This window comes from Acanthaster planci, linkage group LG04 (genome assembly GCF_054643075.1).
Source record: "Acanthaster planci isolate LZ-2023a linkage group LG04, COTS_SCS, whole genome shotgun sequence".
NCBI classification, from domain to species: domain Eukaryota; kingdom Metazoa; phylum Echinodermata; class Asteroidea; order Valvatida; family Acanthasteridae; genus Acanthaster; species Acanthaster planci.
In genome coordinates, this window is record NC_141780.1 from 5,541,753 (window position 1) to 5,557,363 (window position 15,611).

The 15,611-nt window shown below is 42.3% G+C and overlaps 1 protein-coding gene across 1 annotated transcript in view; it reads right to left on the reverse strand.

Annotated features, from left to right (window-relative positions):
- Positions 1-15,353, reverse strand: part of LOC110974132 (uncharacterized) — a 35,021-nt gene extending 19,668 nt beyond the window's left edge. Inside the window, exons 1-11 of the mRNA XM_022225511.2 lie at positions 15,286-15,353; positions 11,776-12,123; positions 11,312-11,398; positions 10,539-10,601; positions 9,757-9,835; positions 8,327-8,412; positions 7,663-7,716; positions 6,568-6,672; positions 5,087-5,198; positions 4,209-4,311; positions 2,422-2,478 (exon numbers count right to left, since the gene is read on the reverse strand). Coding sequence (XP_022081203.1) covers positions 2,422-2,478; positions 4,209-4,311; positions 5,087-5,198; positions 6,568-6,672; positions 7,663-7,716; positions 8,327-8,412; positions 9,757-9,835; positions 10,539-10,601; positions 11,312-11,398; positions 11,776-11,850 — 821 coding nt within the window. The 5' untranslated portion in view covers positions 11,851-12,123; positions 15,286-15,353. The remainder of the gene's footprint in view (positions 1-2,421; positions 2,479-4,208; positions 4,312-5,086; positions 5,199-6,567; positions 6,673-7,662; positions 7,717-8,326; positions 8,413-9,756; positions 9,836-10,538; positions 10,602-11,311; positions 11,399-11,775; positions 12,124-15,285) is intronic.
- Between the last annotated feature and the right edge of the window lie 258 nt (positions 15,354-15,611).

Here is a 15,611-nt window from a genome sequence, read left to right on the forward strand (position 1 = left end):
AGCTCCAATGTGGCTTGAAGAATTCCTTCCAACTACTTTCAGTTTTAACTCACTTGCGTATCTAGTCCTGAAGGATTTTTTTTTTACATAGAAAACCTCATACTTGTAGGCAAGTAGGAAAGAAAGTAATCAGTATATTTATTTATCAAAGCACCGAACCCTAAGGAAACAACACCAGCAAATAAAAGCAAGAATGTCGGGGGCATGGGGCTTTTGATCTTTTTCCTCCCCACACATCATGTTGAATGAGACCAAAGCCGCATTTGCTTTTGAATTCCCCCCCCCCGACCAAAAGCTAGATATGTCCCTATTTCAACTACACAGACGTGAAAGAATTCACTGGAGTGTTTTTTGCTTGGCATTTGGATACATGCTTATCTTCAGGACACCTGTCATATTCCTGAAATATACGAGCCTCACCATAGCAATATGTAACATACGCGGGTGGGCGTCACCATCTTGAACTGGAGACTGATCAAGCTGGGCAACAGCATGGGCAGCATGAATTCTGAGGGAAAAAGTCCTAGAATTCTCCAACATCGGTAAATTGAGAACAGGGGATCCCTACCTAGGTTGGGCTAAACACCGCCTGACAAAAGGTGGCGCGGCACACAGTACAAACTGCCTACATTTATCCGTGTTCTACATCCGTTCTGCAAAGTTGAACTTGGAAGTTAACGAACTACATGTATTTAAAAAAACATGAGTGGTGGTTATTGGCTGACCTCAACTTTCTTTTTTACGGGAATAGAAAAAAAGAGGATCCCAAACCCCTTCTGTTGTTTAAAGATCTACTTTAATAGCAAAAACTTTATTTGCAGTCCCCGAATGAAACACTTTCATTTTAATTCCCAGAAGTGCAATTACTTAGGAAAAGAATAAACCAGTACGTGCAAAAAAAAAAGGCTCAACAAGTTATAAAGAGGGTATGTCAACACAGCATGGCCAATGGTAAATAACAAAACCAAATCAAACAAACTTTTGGCTATGCTTGGACTAGAAGTTCAATTCCTGGTCTAGAACCTTGGATCCAAACATCATTTTCAGATATCCACATTCCCTGATGTGTCCAACTCATACAGAATAAGATGTTTTATGACAGCGCCCTCACTTGACACTACACAGACATGTTTTTTCAGTTGTATGGAGGATCAAAGAGAACTGTCGTATATGGAAATCAGGTTCTGTGGTTTTCACTGTGTTATCGGTTTAAGGTCAACTAATCAAAAAAATCAACTAATCACAATAGTTTTAAAAAAAAGTTGATGCCTTATTAAGATGCGGATGTTTCATTGGCATGTTCCCCTTTAAACTCCATCACAGAAATGGTTACAACTTTTGGTGAAAATGTCACATCTGGCTTATTTTCCACAATTTTGAAGTAAAACTTTGGAAGGCTTTGCAAACCCAACTCACAATAATGAACACTCAGGAAAGGGAATCAGAACCACGTCATTGACGTTTTACAGAAGGGTAAAATATGTTGGGGCAGAAAATGGAAAATAATACAAATAGTACATCAACAAAATAAATAAAAGTACTAAAAACAACATGGAGAATTACCTGAAGTACCTTTTTTTGTCCACATCCAAGTCTATATTGAGCCACTTTGGCTTATCAGACCAGTGTTTATCTCCGGTTTTCTTGGCATACAACAACTTCGAAAATCTCTGAATATTACCCCTGGATAGGATGCCAGTCCAGTGCAGGTTGCCCCCCAGCTAGAGAGAGGCAAGCTGGGTAAAGTGACTTGCCTAAGGCCACATCTGGAGGCCGGCTGCTAGATTCAAATTCCTGCTCATGACCATATTTCTCCCTGGAAAACTTTGTGCCATGGTGACATTTGCCAGGCATGGCACAGTATTTAGACATGCGCACAAATCCCACCACTCCGTTACTCTTTGGTCATAAATGCCAACAGTGGATCCAGAACCATATTTTCAGGGCGGTGGGAGAGGGGGAGGCTAAATTGCTTTTGGGGAAGGGCCAAACTTTGTCAAAATTGTTTCCCGTAAACTTTTGACCTGAGGAATGAGGTTACATTTGGGTGCTTTTAAGCACTTTTGGATGAGAGTGAAATAAAACAGACTCAAAAAAATTGCCTTTCATTATTTAAAACATTTCTGTTCCTTTTGGGGGGACGCCATGGCCCTGTTGGCCACTCCCTCCCCCTGGATGCACCCTGGGTCAGTGCAGGTGATATAGGGGTCAGGGACCACACAAAAGCTTTTTAAACCCGGATGTCCAAATTTTTTTCTGACCAAAGCGTTACGAAATTAGCGGGAGAGGGTTGGAAAGAATGGTATACCAAACGACAAGAGACACCTGTTGGCGTTCTTCATCGCCAAAACTCTACTGTACATCTGTTTGCCAGTTTCTATAGTTCAATCTCAAGAGAGGTGAAAAAGCAGTCATACATACCTTCTTATTACCCCGTTCTCACAGGCTGTGTACAGCATACTTCCGTTGGAGGTATACCTTTTAAAAGAAATATTCAACTCTTAAAGCATTTCACAGAAACAAAGACTCAAAACCTTTATTAAATATTTGAACATTGTCAGCGTTCCCCATTGTCCACATACTAAGATTCCCTAGCAAAATTCAAGCCCAAAGGCCTTGTTTCTCAGGCTTCCTTCCCACTTCACTACCTTCTACTACACTATGCCAGACTGCTTTGGGGAAAAAGGATTTCAGTTCCAGACTGGTCAGGTTATCCTTGCATCTATCCTTTATTCCCACTTCCAAACATATTTGCATGGGTGTTTAATAGCATCTTTCATGTACAGCAAAAAAAGTTATAAAGAGGGTATGTCAACACAGTATGGCCAATGGTGAATAACAAAACCAAATCGGACTAGAAGTTCAATTCCTGGTCTAGAACCTTGGATCCAAACATCATTTTCAGATATCCACATTCCCTGATGTTAAGATGTTTTATGATAGCGCCCTCGCTTGACACTACACAGACATGTTTTCAGTTGTATGGCAAAGCCTTTGCATGAAATGTTCAGAGGCCACTAAATGGTCCAAGAGGCAAGGAGGTATCTGAGGATGCAAACTGTTCCCCCTTTCCTGTCAAAAACTGCTGGGCGGAAGGTGGCATATTCCCATCATTGAAAGGACTCTTCTTCAGACAGTCAGATAACCGGGAGTTCAGCTGAAGGAACATCTGACTTTTCAACCCTCAAATAGCTCGGTTATTTTGGCCTTTATCACAGCCTGGTTGGGGGAGGTCTTCCAGCCCCCAAGGACTCAGCTGCGCCACGTTCCATTCTTTTTTTAAAAACTTGACATGCATGTAAAGACACTAATAATCATTACAAACGTGAAGTTTGAACTCAATCAGACTCACGGTTTTGTTGTTAGAGTAATTGACAGTTCAACTGCATCAAGCACGGCAGTGGAAAAAATATACATTTTTGGCTGACTTGTCTGAAAAAAAAGTATGCTGCGCAAGAATGCTTATCTGATTTTTCACAAAATTGGTGTCAAAATGACCACGAAGAGTTGCCCTAAAACTCCTAAAGGCTCCACTCATAAAGAGACGCACCACAGTGACATCAGAAAAATGTTGAGAGGATAGAATTTACCCACCGACCTGGCTCTTTTAGGGTTTAAGGCTGTACAATTCAAACATTTCAATTTGATTAGGTCACATTTACAGCGAATTATTCTGCATGGAATTGTTGGGCTGAGTCAATTCGACTAATTCACTATTACAATATTCGACCTTCAATTTGATCGAATATCTGAATATTCTGTCGTACCAACCAGCAGATTGTTGACGTACAAATCATATACAAAATCAGTTGCAATAACACACACATTTGTACATTGTGATCAACATCATAGCTTCTCACATCTAGGAGTATCTCCAGCCACAATTTAGCAAGATTTAAGAGATGAACAAGACATATAGCCCTGTCAAAAATTTCTATTCCTTTTAAATTGTTAAATGAATAATTTGCTTTTAAAATTGCTGTAAGATTTCTGACGCTTTTCATTTGAATCTGCTTAAAACGAACCTACATAGTGCAATGTTTCTCATTTAAAAACAAAAGAAAATTTTCCCTTACTTTTCATGAATTTTGCATTCAAATATTCAAACTCGAAAAATAACATTTGAATATCCGACAATCTATCGAATATTGGGTAATTTGGATATTCGGCACAGCCCTATGGAATTGTATCAAGTTAGACTAACTTACTTGAGTTTCCATATTGCATCATCCCCACTCTCTCTGAGAGTTTCTTGTACCCCGGCGTCTGGCAGGTACGCACAAACTTCGCCCCCTCCGAACATGATTACGCCTTTCAAAGCAAAACAGAACCTCCATTAAGTTAAAGACAATAGCTACCAAGTGTCATCAATGCAATGGATGGGTCATAACTACGTCCTGAGCAGTAAAAAAAAAAAAAAATTGCCAAAATGCCTAACAGTCCTAATATTGAAGATCCCTCCGAAGGAAAAAAGTAAAGCGTTTGTACATTTTCAATTTGGTTACACATGCGGCAACCATTCAGATACCCCGTATGCAAAGGATAAGATGTGTTCAGTCATACACTTGACAAGCACATCACAGAATGCCATCCAGTTTATAAACAAAACACATACATATCATGCGTTGCCATTGAGACGGCTCAAAATCTTACTGAAAAAAGATGAGAGAACCGATGAGTTTTTAATATCTTGAAAGAATTTGGCCATTTTCCCTACAGTTTTCCCACTGCTCTCCTATAGCCCAAGAGCAAAGAACAATTACAGAGCTGCTCACGTGGATCTCATTTATGAGCATAATGTGAACACGTCTTCATCCATCAACCTCAGTGGGCAGGCTTGATATTAAAAAGAAGACGGTCTAAAAGTGCTTTAAAAAAAAGCTGTTTATCACAAACTCAGAGAGATACATGTGCCAGGATGCCACATATGTCCAACAAATAATTCTGCGGAACACTTAAACTTAAAGACAATTGTAGACTGGCGAGGGAGATTGGTATGAATCTCGTAACTAAATATGGGATAGTCGCAATACAATCACCTGGCTCAACTGTGGATCCAAAGGTGGATGTACACGTATGTACTTACTTGAGAAACCATCTTCGGCCATGGCGTTGTACGGCCCTGGTGTGGGGTCCACACAATGCAGGCCTGTCCCAGCAGGTATGTCAAGTAGTGTTCTCCCATCCAGCGTGACAACCTAGGGTCAAGGCCGTCGAGTCAGATTATCAGATAATGCAGTCAGAGGAAAGCACAAATGGTTCTACCTTACAAATCACCCAACTTCTTGCCTCGATCAATCAATGTACTCTGTGGAGTCAGACAGAAGAGCTTTTGGTAGCCTCCTTTGCAGGTTATGGTTCCAGATCGAAGAGGCTTAACCCTAACCCTCCTCAGTCCTCCAACAGGTGAAGGATTGAGGAGGGTTAGGGTTAATGAAGAGCCTTCCCATGTTTTATGTAAAGAGCGGTTAAGATGAGTAACGTAATCATGCTCTGTTCATACAGGGTTTGCCAGTGTACAATGAACAGTTAAGCATGAATACTCTCATCCCAAAGCCTTTTCAGGGACATCTTTTTCTCTGATTGTTTCCTGGGGGGAAGAGTCTTGCTTGCCCTCCCTTTACGAGGGGTGAGATGGAAGGAAAATCAACTATCCACAAAATAATCACAAGAGGTTTTAAGCGCCCCACAGCAGCATAGGGTCAAGGGTTTTAATTTGTGTTTGTCCAACGGCATCTCTTAATATAGCCCACTTCTTGTGCCCTATATCACCTTTTAGAAATATAAACACCTTATTGGTAAACCCACGATTTGTCAGATTTTGTAAGAGACTGTTTGAAAAATCCTGAAACAAAAAAAAGATAAAGATCCAGAAATCAGAAAAAATCTTGACAAATCTCACCCTTGCTTTGTATAAAGAAAAACATCACTGCTAATCCAGCAGTGGAACTCACAAAGCACGTACAAAACTAAATGGTAGACAGAATGTGTCCTTCATTTTTCTGAGATCCTAACTTAAGATGCAGCTACTTGTGCCTCTGTGAGTCCCGGCTGGGTGGCTCCTTACTTAACCAACGACACTCGTTGAGTACAAACGAGGGCATCAAGCCCCAGGTTAAGTAACAAGGGCGCCTCCTTACTTAACCAACGACACTCGTTGAGTACAAACGAGGGCATCAAGCCCCAGGTTAAGTAACAAGGGTGGCTCCTTACTTAACCAATGACAAGGGCCAGGAGTTCTGCATAAAGCAAAACTGGAAATGGGATCAACAAAAAATTTTGGGTTGCTGTGGGTTAAGAAAAAAATTGCATCATATTTTGTTCCCATTGTCATATTCACTGAACCAGATAAGCCCAGGTATTAAACTCGGGAACTGCCTCAGGGGTAGACTCAAATGGGGAGGCCAACTTGTTAGACAGCCAAAATATGTGGACTTTTTTCATATAACCATGTATGACCTTTCTAAGGGTGAGGATACATTTTGGGGATTTTTACACACTTTGGAAAATAGAGAAACGAAACAGACCAACGAAAAGATTTTTTTTGCCAGCAATTTAGTCATGTACCTTGCCATGTCCATCAACAGATGCAGTGACAAAGGTGGTTTCCCCTGAGCACCATGGCCACGTGTCCCCCAGAAAAGTAACGTCTCTGATAATGTCACTATGAAGCTACAACAAAAGAAAGCAGCATACAATTACAACGAATCCAAGTGGACGTAGCAAAAATGGAAGCTGCTTTGCTTTGTCTGGTTAAGGCATAAAGTTACCCTCTGAATATTGAATACTGGAAAGGTAGGCCAAAGTTCTAATATCTGAAACACTTGGGCTGCATCCAGATCTGTTGTCCAGAAGTAACGTCTAGGTTTCCATTCCACTGGAAATATGTGGAGATGTGCAGAAAATAGACCTAGCTGTAGCTCTGGAAGTCCGTTTTGGACACGGCCTAGATAACTGTATACACTACAACATTTATTGTCAGCTAACCACTTTTCATTAAACCAAACTCTCTCACATCAAAATGTCATGTGAGATGTGTAACCCGTAAATCTTTGTGTAGATTAATAAATGGAGAAATGAGTGGTTTCAATGTAGAGTTCCAAAAGGCCAATCCAGGCACCCCTGGGGGTGCAGTGAGATGATACAGGGAGATCAAATTGCTGGCTGTGGGTCCGCTACATAAAAGACTGTGACAGATTTTGAAAGGCCAAGAGGTACATATACTTTGCGGAGGATTATTTCAAAGGATTTTGAAGGGTGTGTGGGTGCTCAAACTTTGGGCCACAAATTATTGAGACAAACTTGGTTGGTTTATGTTCTTCATATCTTGAAATTTATAAAAGTGGATGGGTGTGCTGCAAAGTTGGACGGCAAGAGGTTGACTGTGTACTACCAACTTCAAGTGCATGATATTGACTTGGCCTTTTCCCACAAACTAACTTGTGCCCAGCTATGTGTAGATTCCAACTATGTTGAAGAAGCAAGGCCATTCTAACACAACACCTGGTGAAGACTTCCATGTAATTTACAAGGGACTGAAAATCGATTTCCTCTTGTCAGGTAAACGTACTGCTACAAATGCATTCCAAATGCTGTAGAAAAACCTTTAGTTGGGAGACACAAAGTCAATCCGGGGTCAAGAAATGCTGGTGGGGTACTTACATCATAGATGTAGAGAAGAGGGATGGACATTCTCAAATCAAAAACAGCTAAACCCTGAAGGAGTCGGAAAACAAAAGAAAAACTCCTTCAGCATTTGCTTCAGGACAGGAAAAAGATACATGTACCACACCTCAGGGCTTGGCAACGTTTTCCAACAAAATTTTTCACTGATTAAATGTGTTAAATGCATGGAACCATGTTGCACTGACAGGGAAAAATTACCAGCCGAGCAGTACAGTCAAATAACGAATGATGTCATTAAAAACTTTTACTTAAGCAAAGACACAGGTGCATTTCTTAAAATTAGTCGACAGCCTCTGTGTTAATGTAAATGTATAGGAGTGGTGTGAGAATAAATCCATATATACACACTACACATGCAATGCAACATCATGTCTCCTTTTACGCAATAATTTTGAAAGAGGCATGAAATTCGCACATAATTGTTCACATCATCTCTTGAAGTTTTCTAAAAGATCGTCATTTGCTGTTCTTAACTGACTTTAGTAACTTTCACTCTTTGAGCAAGTAGTGCTCGATTCACTATTGTCTCTCTTTTTAAGCTTGATGAAACACTGTACCAGACCTAAACCATCAACTATCCCACCTGTTACTTTTGAGGGTTTTGTTTTCAAGTTGACCAAAACAATGAGCAGGAACATACCTTGCCATTGACACAAGTGCAGACGACAGTATTAGGGCACTTGGGGTCCACAGCCAGACCAGTGCGATCTCTCCTGTTGAAGGCACCTACATGTACAAATACACATCAGCAAAAGCACATGTGGTTGGCTCTGAGATACACACAGGGAGTGCACTGCATTCCAGTTGAAGCAGTGCTTACCTGGCCAAAAGCCTCAAGTTTACGGCTGTCCCACTTAACACCTGTCTCACAATATGCCAGATAGTGAGATCTGTTCCTTTAATTCCAACAAATTTTGTATGGGTGGGCTTCCTGGGCAGACATAATCAAGTGTCACACAGTAAACCAATGATATATTCTGTTGTCCTTTCAACAAAACTGAGAAACATTATGGCCCAACTAAAGTAAAACGTAGTTCAGAGTCCAACAAATTACTGCACAAAGGATGCAAGATTTCAGTGTGTACGCTTCATAAAAATCAACATGCATTTCATTGACAGTGTGCCTATGGTTTGACACATATTTATTTGGGTTTAAATGGGGTGAAGCCCCATCAGTCATGAACTATTCTCTCTTGTGGCACTTGAGAAGATAATGAAGAAATATTCAATTTTAGAGGTGGGAGAAAAATCCAAACAAATATTGCGGGGCAAACCCAAGGAATCATGTAGGGACTGAAAAATCTGCATGTCGTCCTAGATGAGATTCAAACCCAACGTCACAGAGGAGAGGAAAGAACCACTACACTAACCCAGTGATTCGCCAAACTAACTTCCAACATGATAGGTGAAGAATACTCACACATTGACCCTAACCCAGCCAGCTGCAGCACAGTGCAACAGGGTGTAAAAGTCTGGTGCCCTGTCTTGCCCAGAGCAATCAACAGCAGCTGAACATACTGGCCATGTTGAGACAATGGGAGCTTGTCCCCATTGATCAATGCCTGTTGGATCTTGTGGTGACTAGCAACCACACACTCCCAGGCTGTTTAGACCTGGGAAGGGTTGACCTGTTGGATCTTGTTACACTGGGCAGGCAAGCCACTTTAACAAATGATGCAGACTAACATGTCTGGCAGGGTTTCTAAGCAAAGTACCCTGGAAGGATAGGATTAATGCAGCCACGGACAAACGTGGGCCACAAGGACATGTTCAAAACTTACTGGGGAGCACGTGAACTCTGACAAGACCAAAATATTCAGTCTTGGGCCATGTCTCAAACTTGTGTTTTGGGGCTAGAAACTGGGTCTTTTGATGGTTGCACATACGTCGGGCAAATGCTGACAACTGGTTCAGTCCAAGCTGTGGAAGTACATTTCAGACACGGTCTTAGCCACGAGCTTCTGTGGGTACAGCTTTCCCAACAGGTGCAATGAAAACTTTTACCAAGACTACTGAAGTTACAGTATTGAATCGAGGCTAAGCCTGACTACAGCACTGAAATTTACTCACAGCTCTCATATGTTAGGAGTTGAGCGCCAGTCTCAACATCCACCACAGCTAATTTCCCTGCAGTCGTCGTCGCAAGTATCTGCCACAGACAATTCAGAATGATTGACATTTTATCAAATGAGCAAGTTTGGTATTTCAAAAGCAGATGCTCAGACCGAGGCACGCTGTATGTCATTTCAGAACAGCAAGACATGTGTCAGGTGGGCCCCGTCAGCACGGCTGGATGCCAAATGACACACACACACACAGCATGTTCAAGTTCACATGATGTTGGGAACCGTATTCCTGCATGAACTCATCATTTTGAAATGTTGAATGGGCAAATTATATTCAGCATAGCTCTGAAAAAGTACATATGGTTATTTCTGTCACATGAATATACACGTACATTATATCAATTTCAAACAAGTAAATAAAACAGAGATCCTTGGGGTGATCGAATGTAACAAAAAACTTCAAATTCATAAATACACGTCACTCCTTTTGTCCTTTGGTGAAATGCAAAAGTTGTTAAAATTTGCATTTAGATGATAGAGAGGTCTGAACATGGCAGGCATTGGAAAGCTTTCAGAGTGAACACTGTAGAACCTGTTTTATGTGCGTAGTATCATCCTGAGACCACATCTAGAAGTCACTACCAACATGCTCCACTTAGTGTGGGTATATATATGCTCACTGTTCCACCAACCAACAAATCACCACATGGGTAAGACCCATGTGGTACCACCTCATGGACAGCTTCTCATTAAAGGTGTTATGTAAGTCTGCTGCAAACTACGTACCTTCCTGCCATCGCTGGTGAAGCGCACAGCGTGTATGTTCCTGGCTAAGCTGAAGGTTGTTACCTGACAAAACGGTTTTAAAAAGTTCAGTGATTATATAAAGGGTATTTAACTGTTTGCCTGAATACTAGGACAAATTGGAATTGCTCTCACAAGCAATTTTTTCTAGCCCTGTACTTCTTGAGATGACGGATGTAATGGTGGAAGACTAGAGGCACTCAACCAGTTACGATCTCCTTGGATGAACAAAAGAGGCTGCTCTTTCACTAAGTAACACTCTTCCTTGGGGTGACACACTGCATGCCAGGGGGCCCTGTTCCAAGCCTCTGGCGTGGAGGAGGTGCTGTTGATTTTGTAAGTCTATACCATAACTGGGCAAGCATCAGGCCCAAAATGCTGATTGCGTTAAACTATGGGGAAGGGGTCCTTATACATGGGCAGAGTGTGCGGCAGCGTTACAGTCAAGTCCATCACCAATCCTTTGACAAATCAAGTCACAAGTCAAAAGACCAGTCATATGTCACAGGTTGAACTATGACAAAAGACTGAACTTGTTGCAGTTCTGTGAAAAGGCTTGTGACTTGGCTGAAGACTTGAGGACTTGTGATCGACTTGTCGCGACTAGTGAAGTCGTGGACTGGACTGCATTACTGTTGTTCAGAAACACCAACAAGGGTCAGTCAAAATCCTTCCACCGTCACTAAAGGGCAAAGGGATCAGACGAAAACAGACAGAGCCAGACGGTTTCAGGATAAGGGAAGGTTCACAATTACCGAATAACTCTGCAGCAGAATACACTTCTGGGCTGTGTACAAGTTGACCCTGCCATCAAATGCCCCTGAGCAGAATAAGTAGCGGTCCTGTGTAGTGTAATGATGCAAATAAAAGAAATCATCAAACGGCAACTGACTGGGTGCTTACATATTAATTATAAAGATGAATGCAGAAAATTGAAGCAGGCAGGATTTGAGCCTGCGACCTCTCAAATACAGGCACTGCAGCCGAACAAACTGGTCATGTTGAGACAATGGGAGTTAGTCCCATTGAACAATGCCACTGTTGGATCTTGTGGTGACTGGCAACCACCGACTCCCGGGCTGTTTGGCCTTGGGGAGAGTTGACCTGTGGGATCTTGTTACAAAAATGACGCAGACTAATGTGTCTTGCAGGATTTCTTGCCAAAGTAGGCTGGAGGGCTAGGGTTAATACCCTCATCAATTATGACATTCTCGTGTACCTTAGGACAGAAAGCCACACCCCTGACGCTGCCAAGGTGGTACTTGAGAAACTGCACTCGTCCCTCCTGCTGCATTGCGGGTTGTCTATCGGTCCGCCAGCCCCCCGCACACTGCCAGGCACCGACCCCGAATCTGCTGACTCCACTGGCCGGCACCTTCAGCAGATTTTGGGACTACAGACCACGAGGGTCCGGGCTGAGCTGGTCTCACCAGGATCTGTCAAGACTGCATGCCTGGCGCAAGCGGATGGGAAGACCTACTGCTGCATCTACTAGCTGGCTCTGTACATTGCGTTCACTGACAAATGGAGTGGCCAACTGTCCCCTCTCCTCACGGGTTTAAATTTCCTGAAGAATGTACAATACAGAGGAAAGGTCTCAATATCATAAATTCAGATTCAAAAATTGCCACCCTCCCCTTCAGCTGGATAAGCCACTGCCCTTGTCCAACAGATGAGTAGGACAAAGGGCACTTGGACTCATACTGTTGAATGAATAATGGTCAAGCAGGCACATACATGGGCCCTGGCATAATCATGCTTCTACATGTACCGTACATGCAGGAGAACTTGAGGCCAGAATTCAATATCCAGCCACCAAGTGGCGGCATCATTGCTTGATTGCTGCCAAACATAAACTCCTCCTCCAAATTTCTTCAGTCTCCTGACAATGGACAAAGTATAATGTCTGTAACTTTGAGTCCATCATTTCTCCTTAGAACCTCACTCACTACAGAGCAGATGCCACATGGTAAGACTGCAAACCTGCATCACACCACCAGTGCTACCTCCACCTTGCAATCCTTCAGAAAATAAATTTCATCTCATCTCATCCATTCAGCCTAGGAAAAACTGATATTGTCTAGTTGTTCTTTGGGCTAGTTTTCCAAACTTTTTAGTTGACGCAAGGCCACAACGGGCGAGTCAGTGATACATGTACACCCGAATAAGAACCTCAACAATCCAGTGGTGGGTTTTACCCAGGCAAATTTCTAAACACCTTCAATCCAGCTCAAACTGTGGGCTTCTGGTTGGGAAAGAGAGGCCCATACATGTAATTCTAGGAAGAATTTCAACTGAAAACTTCCAAGCCTTCTCCAGGTTTCTGCAACTCACACCTAACTCAAAAAGTTTCCTTTGTGCATACCACAATATTTTCCTAAATTTGACTTTCTGGGGCATGTTATTGCTTTCAAATGGCTAATACATGTAGGTAAAAATGAGTGGCATCCTTGTAAGGAATTCTTTCTACACCATCTGACATTTGGTTTGGATGTCTTTTTGTATTCCTCCGTGCTTTGGTTTATATTCCTCTCATTTAAGACAATCAAGATATATTTCCATACAGCGATGGATACAATACAAGTGATAATGTTATGTCCAAACTACAGCATCAGTCCCAACTATAGTTGGGACTGTCCTAACTATAGTGCAATAGTTGGGTTGGCCCAACTACAGCACAGTGTGTGCATATGTGCCAAAGCATCTTCCGGAGCCATTTTGTTTACATCAGCAGTTGTTTACATCAACTATAAAATAACTGTTTTAATGAAGTGTCATATTTTAGATCAATTATGTCAGGTGTGAGCTGCATAAACTCGGAGAAGGTTGAAAATTTTTTTTGCAGTACTATAGTTGGGACTGACACGGGATCAGGTCAACTCGGACCCAAACCAACTCGGACCCATTCCAACTCGGACCCATGCCAACTCGGATCCAGGACCAACTCGGACCCACGCCAACTCGGACCCAATACTAACTCGGACCCACGACCATCTCGGACCCACAACCAACTCGGACCCACGCCAACTCGGACCCACGCCGTTTCGGACCCACCACGAGTCAACTCGGACCCACTGAATCTTACGCGCCCGTAGACCGAAATAGCGCTGACTCTTGAACCTCGCGAAGAGGTTGGCCTTCATTTTTTCGTTGGAAATTCAAGATTATGGACAGATCGATCACTTTTCATTTCAATTTTATGAACTTTTTTATTCGTCTTTTCCCGAAGATACCCCCTAATAGTAGTAAAACTATGCGCTCATATGAATGTAGCCGCCTTCCTCTATCCAAAATAGGCCCGCGTTGTGGGGCTTTTTGTGAAAGAAATACTCTGAACCGGAAACTATCAATCCCAAATTCGGGATTTATATAAATAATTCTATGATCCCTCGTGATTATGGCACGTCTTATTGTAGAAAATAACAAACCGTGGGATCACAAAATATTAATAATGAGCTCGCGAGCAGACATACGACGCTTCAAAACCGTCTCCAAGTTTAAGCCAATAGGAAATATTCCACATTTTTATTTTAAAATGATTTGATTTGTGTTGTTCGAAATTACCAACCTATTTGCGTTATTTGGACAGTCAGTTTAGGCCTGTATGGATGAATTCCTCCATCTTGCCGGTATTGGGGGTGGGGAGAGAATGGGGCAAGGTGGAGGTGTAAGACTTGCCAGGCCAAAAAAAATTTGAAAAGTGGGGTGGAGGATAACACCATTAGACACTGTAAAGGTCCAATGTTCGTGACATTGATGTGTATCTGCAGTATCTGTTGTACGTATGCAGCATCTCTTATGTACATCAGAAGGGCCTATCTGTGGCATTTTATTGCAACAAAAACTTTGGGGGTTGTTTGGTGAAAGTTCATTCGATTTCTGCTAGTGATCTGGATCTGGAAAACGGAGAGATTCTGGGAAGCCTGTGCCACTGTCTCCCTGCATAACGTGTAGAGAGGACGTTACAGCTTGGCAGCATGCAGTGCAAAAGTGTCATTTACCAAATGCTAAAATGTAAAAGTGGACAAAATAAAAATTTTCAACCAGTTAATCACGCTCCTGGGGTTGGGTCCGAGTTGACTCAGGGTGGGTCCGAGTTGGTCGTGGGTCCGAGTTAGTATTGGGTCCGAGTTGGTTGTGGGTCCGAGTTGGTCGTGGGTCCGGGTTAGTATTGTGGCCGACTTGACATGGGTCCGAGTTGGTCGTGGGTCCGAGTTGGCATGGGTCCGAGTTGGCATGGGTCCGAGTTGGTTTGGGTCCGAGTTGACTCGAAACCACTGACACTATAGTTGGGGTGTAACAACTGCACTGACAAATGGTCCAGTTGACTGGCACAAATTGAAATAATGAAATACATGTACAGTGCAATCTTGACTCTTGGGCAAATTTATCATACTACTATGAACACGTTATTCAAAGGATATTCGTCTCAGGATGGAGTACAGTAAATCTGTGCGGGACACAGGATTGCGCTTGACACTGACAGGTTTGGCCGAGGCGCCAGGTCTATGCCATGGTGAATGCATGAGTGAATCATCATTGAATTGATGAACCACGCGTACGCACGTCTCGCCAGCCAACTCAATTGATCTTTTTCCAAGGAAGGCTGCATTCTAGAAGTGTAAACACCTCATTTTCCCATTGAACAAGTTTTCCCTTATCTTTCTATAAAATCTCTTGAGACAACACTGCAAACCACAAATTAATACAAATTCTCTAATTTTCTTACCACGGGTACAGATTTTCACATTGAAGGCACAGTGGATATCATGGTTTTTTGCTCGGGTCAATTATTAACTGATTTCACCACACAATAAAAGACACATGGGTACCAGCGAATGCACTGACCTAAGTTTGTAGTCTTACTTCGAGTCCTCTTTTTCGCTGACAGATCATCGTCAAAGCAACAGACTATCATGACTATAGAGGCAGGAAAATGTAAAGGCATGAATTAGCTTTCAGGACTTCATTTATCTTAGCTCGTTAAATTTTTACCATCGAATATATAATACAGTCCCATTTCTGGAAAAAACTACAGAGAGAGATATTTTTAAT